Source organism: Festucalex cinctus, chromosome 6, assembly GCF_051991245.1.
Source record: "Festucalex cinctus isolate MCC-2025b chromosome 6, RoL_Fcin_1.0, whole genome shotgun sequence".
Lineage (NCBI taxonomy): Eukaryota > Metazoa > Chordata > Actinopteri > Syngnathiformes > Syngnathidae > Festucalex > Festucalex cinctus.
The window spans coordinates 2,674,226-2,680,222 of NC_135416.1; the positions used below are offsets into that span (position 1 = coordinate 2,674,226).

The 5,997-nt window shown below is 42.6% G+C and overlaps 1 protein-coding gene across 4 annotated transcripts; it reads left to right on the forward strand.

Moving 5' to 3' along the window:
- Nucleotides 1-396: 396 nt before the first annotated feature.
- LOC144021270 (beta-1,4-galactosyltransferase 3-like) lies at nucleotides 397-5,741 on the forward strand. 4 transcript variants are annotated; one of them, XM_077525404.1, is made up of 7 exons: nucleotides 397-1,145; nucleotides 2,549-2,690; nucleotides 2,778-3,019; nucleotides 3,966-4,156; nucleotides 4,347-4,469; nucleotides 5,367-5,474; nucleotides 5,541-5,741. In XM_077525404.1, exons 1-7 carry the CDS (start codon nucleotides 1,062-1,064, stop codon nucleotides 5,713-5,715), a joined length of 1,065 nt encoding a protein of 354 aa, XP_077381530.1. In that variant the 5' UTR covers nucleotides 397-1,061; the 3' UTR covers nucleotides 5,716-5,741. The 4 variants fall into 4 exon arrangements, with proteins under 4 accessions (XP_077381530.1, XP_077381532.1, XP_077381531.1 ...); XM_077525406.1 differs by having other exon boundaries at nucleotides 398-1,145; nucleotides 2,437-2,690; XM_077525405.1 differs by having other exon boundaries at nucleotides 399-1,145; nucleotides 5,370-5,474.
- Nucleotides 5,742-5,997: the final 256 nt, after the last annotated feature.

Sequence of the window (5,997 nt, forward strand, 5' to 3'; positions counted from 1 at the left end):
AGTGCTCAAGAAACGTGACACCCACTGGTGATAAATTAGCGCCCCCAAGTGGCCGACACGACGGCAACTTGAGTGGTTTCGACAGATATAATTAAGCGCACTTGCAAGATGAATACAAATAATAATAGTAAGAATGAAAACAACCACGGCTGTAATAAAGTGCTCTAAGATTCAAAATAAAACACCAATTAATTATTTTTTCCAATCACTTATCCTTTCTAGTGTAGCAGGCGTGTTGGACTCTGGGGCCTAAAATCCACATATAACTTAATATTAAAATGTAGGGGGGGCAAAATGAAACCCCCAAAAAATCTTTAAAAACTGATACATTTCGTGACGCGAAAAAAAATGTGGGGTGGGTGGGGAAAAAAAATGGGGCCACTATACATGGCTCGCACCATGTGTCCTTGACTTTGCTGCCATCTAGCGGTCAATTGTGTCCCGCGCAACCAGGAGCACGCGAACGCATCGCAGAAAATAATTGAGAACTGCTGTAAGGAGATGAAATACAATTATTTTTATGTCAGAATCACTTTTACATTCTACTTATGGAGAATCTTCACGATACGTTTCATGAGTTTTGTTTTTTTAAATAATTCTGTTGTATCAAAATTATGGCTGATTTAGATCAATACATACTTTATTTATTTGTTACTTTTGTCAATTTCAAGTGATTTCTGTGACCACCATTGTGCGGTTTTCTTTTTTTCACAGTGTACCAACAATTTTGACCTAGTGCGAGGGGTACTCATGACAAATATCTCCAGGACAAGACAAAAAAACAAACAAAAAAAGACTCGCAAAACGGTTTTACCCGGGATGGGTGGCAATGGCCCAACCGTGGGCGGGATTACAGGAACAAATAACTCCTCCCACCCCCCAAGGCTGGTCTTCTGTACAAATACACCTTTCGACCGAGTACTGTCAGCACATTTCTAGCTTGATAAGAAGTAGGTGCAGTAACGATAAATAAAAAATGTAAAAAAAAAAAAATGACGATACAATCTCTCAAACTTTAGGGGTGCTGGCACTCCCCAAAACGCAGATGCTTTACTACCTGGATGGCTCGCAAAAATCATCTTCATCATCATCATTTTCATCTTCATCAGAGCCAGACTGATCTTGCCTTGCCTGCCTTTCACCCGGTAAAAGCCAACACAAAAAAAAAAAACACGACCTCATTTCAAATTGACAGTGCGGAAAACATAAATTGATTATGATTCAGTTGCTGTGGTTTGGTCTGTCAGGAAACAAAGTGCAAAAGTACTACTTACTAGTAATCGGGTGTCGCAAGAGAGACTAATTGATCGAGCGCCAGTTTAAATAAGTGCTGGTTGACTTTAACCTTGCTCTGCAAGCTGAAGTCTTGTTGTGTTTGTGAGTTCACAAACTCTGAGTCACAATTATTAAGTTAGCTTGACTTTGCTGGGCCATCACAATCGCTTAGCATGCAGGTGTCCTGCGACCCTCTCCTCATTTTTTTTTTTTCAGCATTCTGCGCCCAATACGGGCCCTTATCGGACAATTCCGGACATTTGTGCATTTCTAATATTTCCGCAATAATGTACAACGCAAATGCAAATGCTTTTTTTTTTTTTTTTTACACGATGTATTTGATTGCTTGTGCCTGCGATTGTGCTGACTACAAACAAATCAGATTGTTTTAGTGGTCAACCGACATTTCATCACATTTTGAAATCAATTACAGCATTCCAAAATCCAATGAGCGGAGAGCGTCATTTCACTAACTTTAGCTTCATTTCACTAACTAGTGACGTCACAAGTCGAAACGGAAGCCTTGTGCTGCATTCGAGGAGAGTTTGGAGTGGGATTTCATCCCACTCGAAGTGTCCCGTTTGATGCGTTTGATGCACATGTAAACAACAAAGACGTCCGATTGATTCCGATAAAATTGTTTCTTGCGTCACGTGAACACACGTCTGGTATTTACATCTGCCTCGAACGCTTTTGAGGTCGGAAGTGAAACGAGCCGAGTGGGATGTTTCTGATTTCCCACTTTCCTGGAATGTAACATTTTATTTATTTTTTTATTTATTTTCCCGGTGAAAGGACGTTCTACTGTCGTTGTAATTTGATTTGTGAGGATTGTTTTGATTTAAAAATGTTGTTTGATTACTATATGAACAATAAGCCTGGTTTGTATGCCAGTCACAGAAATGTTCGGAATTATCATGAAGCAAATCTCCAAGCTAGGCTAAATAACATTTTTCTATGTTATAGACTATAGACTAAAATGTTGACAGTTTTTGTTGACTAAAACTAGACAAATTAAGTTTTCTTGGACTAAAATAAAGACTAAAATGCTAGATTTATAGTTGACTAGAAAATGGACTAAATAAAAACGGGATGAGGTTGACTAATTGTGATTAAAAACTGAAAATGGGCTAAAACTAAGACTGAGTTTTAAAATGGCAGACAAAATTGACACTAGCACCAATTGAGGAAGCCGAAGCGCGCAGCCAACCAGGAACGAGCGCGAAACCAGGTGCACTTGCCCGTGCAGCATCTTTTGATGGGTTTCTGCCAGCACCTTTGGAGGTCCCGGCGGCGCCTTTGGAGGTCTCGACCCTTCCTGGTCTTGCTGGCGGCGGCCTCGGCGCTCTGTTACGTCCACTTTGCAGCCGCTCCTCGACTGCAGGCCGACTGTCCCGCCGTGTCGCCGCTGCTGGGTGAGGAAAGCCCGTGTCGTCACGTCATCACGTCATCACGTCATCCGGTCGCCGTTCAACTGACTTTTCCTTTCCGCGCACGCGCAGTCGGGCCTCGGCTCGCCAATCTCTCCGCCCCACTCGCGACTTTGGAGAAGACCAGCAACAGGAGCGCGTTGTCGCTGTCACCGGGCGGAGTCTACCGTCCGCCGGATTGCCGACCCCGGCACCGCACTGCCATCGTGGTACCGTACCGGAAGCGGCTGACGCACCTCCGCGCGCTCCTCGACCACCTGCATCCGTTCCTGCAGCGGCAACAGCTTCACTACGGAATCTACCTGGTGGAGCAGGTGAGGGGAAGCCACGTTGCAGACAAAATGCAACATTTCATCAACCTTTCTTGTTTGGACGAAGGGAAATCCCGTTGGAAGGATTTTAACACGTTAAGTGATTTTTGGACCCATTAAATCAAATATTGTATTATTAAAGGCCCCTCAGAAATTTGTGGTAACCCCAGTTAAGCCCCCCAGCAAAAGAGGGCATGTGTCGAAGCTATTTCATAATTAAAAAAAACAAAAAACATTTGCGGCACCTGGAAGTTGCCGGGAAGCGCGGAACCAATATTTGGTGTTCCGCACGGACTTTTATTGCTGACGGACTCCGATTCACCACAACTAACTAAGATGCTGTTTAGGGTTTGTTTGTGGTCTCTTTATACTGAAAATTGAGGAAATTAACATCGCCACATGTCTTATGTTTGTAACAAAACAATCCGCGTCAAAATCGCTAAATAAATAAGAGCTTTAATTAATTTATTGCCGCCAGGCCGGACACACGCAAGATGGCGGGTGTTCGTACGTGCATCAACAACAGGAAGGCCTATCTACTAAACATAGAGCAAGACTCTTCCGTGTAGCCGAATTTTTTGTTTTGTTTTGTCTTCTCACTCCAAATAACGTGCAGGCGAGGTCAATAAAAAAAATTGAAAAACATTTTTTATGTGTTTGTATGTTTGTTTTAAGGTGATATTGCTGATATTGTGTATGTGGAAGAAGTTTTGGATCTTTGATTTCCTTTAATAAAAAATGGGAGCAATAACAAAAAAAAAGTGTTGCGTTTATACTTTTGTTGAGTATAGTTATAAAATATTTTCTCAGCCTCCCTGTGACATGTGACGAGGTTCATGGTCGGTGAGATGCCACCAATATGAATCAGATTTACCCTTTTTTTTTTTTTTTTTTTTTGTAGAAAGCTTATTCATAAAATATCCAACGCGCAATTTCTCCCGTCTTTCAGTGGGGTAACGGAACCTTCAACAAAGGCAGACTGTATAACGCCGGCGCGCGAGAAGCTCTCCGAGACGAAAAGTGGAGCTGCATCATCTTCCACGATGTGGACCTGCTGCCCGAGGACGACCGCAATACCTACGCCTGCAACACGGGCAGCCCCATGCACCTGTCCGTGGCCATCGACAAGTTTGCGTACAGGTAGACACGCCCACCACAAAATATTTAAGATGGTTCGCTTGAGATCCAAAAGCGCGTCAACCATTTTTCCCGTAACTTGAATACAACCGGTTGAAATGGACAAAATTGGCAAAAGTGTAACAAAACATGGAAGAAGAATTTTCGGCAGCTAACGTGTCACTTCCTGTTTGTTTGTGTGACCCGCCTCTAGGCTGTATTATAAAGGAGCTTTTGGTGGCGTTGTTGCAGTGACTCCAGACCAGTTCAGGAAGATGAACGGCTTCTCCAACCAGTTTTGGGGCTGGGGACAAGAGGATGATAATTTGTGGCAAAGGTAAAAAAAAAAAAAAGTAATGAAGAAAAAATGTCAACATACTGATTTTTTTTTTGTATCGTAGCACACGTCTGCACTTTGCAACAAAACAAACCGCCTAAAAAAATTGCTTAAAATTTAGCCAGTTCTGATTCATTCACTTGTGCTGATGTCAACATCTCAGTATAAAAAAAAAAAATGAAATGGAGGGGGCGGGACCATTGTGGGTTCAAGATGGCGGCCCATGTGTTTTGCCCTCACCTCGTTCTCTTCTCCACTCCTTCCTGTTGGAATCACATGCGGTCCAATCCAAATTTGAAGTGAGGATCAGGCGAGCGCTGTCAAAAAAAAAAAAAAAAAAGATGACGTGTCAATATGTGCCTCGTATCGTGACCCCCGGTATCGCGATACGTATCGTATCGTGAGGTTGTTGGCAATACACAGCCCTAGAGGACACAAAGTCTATGATTTAAAAAAAAACAAAAAAATTTAAATGTGGACTCGTCAGACCGCAGCACACGTTTCCACTTTGCGTCAGTCCAGAGAAGCTCTTCTTTTTCTTTTAAATTAAAAGTAAAATTAAATTTAATTATTTTAATTTAATTTAAAATGTAAAATATAAAATAAATAAATAAATAAATAAAATTTAATTAAAATTACAAATTTAAAATGACAGAATATTTGAAAAAATAAAAAAACGCAGTCGTGTTAATCACATTAATAAAGAACGTCGCAACGTCATAATTGGGGTTTGCACGCAAGCACAAAACCTGACCGACAGTGCAACTAAATTCACAAGAAAGCAAACAGAGCTCACCAAATCGATCCCTCCAACATGGGAGAGAGCAAACTGACCGACTGATTTTGCAAGACTCGTTGACCTTCCGCTTTTTTTCTCTTGATCGCCTGCCGGGCAAGCAGAGTGTTTCTGGCCGGCATGGAGCCGGTGCGCCCCCCGGAGGCCATCGCTCGTTACAAAATGATCAAGCACGAGCGAGACCCGGGGAACGAACGGAACCCGCACAAGTAAGCGAGCCTGGCTGTCGTCCGACATCCCGATTGGCCTTTGACATCATTTTGAACTTTTTATAGCGTCGAGCTCCTGAAAAGGACCAAACTGGACTGGGACTCTGACGGCCTCAATTCTGTGACGCACAAGCTCCTGTCCAAGGAGCGACGACGTCTCTACACTCACCTCATGGTGGACGTCGGAGAAAAGCCGCATCAGGAAAAAGGAAAGCAGGAAAAAACGACAACTTCTATGTAACATTTTTTTTTTTGAAGACGACAGGACCATCTTGTCATTACTTTATTGTGACGTTTTGTTTCCGGATTGTGCTGGCTTTTTGCGCCGTCAACAAGTTTGGGACACGTTCGCGAGCAGAAAAACGGTTTGCGAGGGTCCGCCCAACATCTTTGCAACGTTGCGCAGTCTTGAACGAAACCTGACGAAATGCAGTTAGGTTTTTGTGAAGGCTGAATACAAAACATTGAAGAATGTGGAGAAAAAAAATTGGAATGATACCTAATGACATTGAATTAGGTAAAT

Coding starts and splice junctions, on each gene's coding strand:
- LOC144021270 (XM_077525404.1), top strand. CDS start 1,062: ATGGCTCGCAAAAATCATCTTCATCATCATCATTTTCATCTTCATCAG. Junction 4,157..4,346: donor ATCGACAAGTTTGCGTACAG/GTAGACACGCCC, acceptor ACCCGCCTCTAG/GCTGTATTATAAAGGAGCTT. Junction 5,475..5,540: donor AACGAACGGAACCCGCACAA/GTAAGCGAGCCT, acceptor AACTTTTTATAG/CGTCGAGCTCCTGAAAAGGA.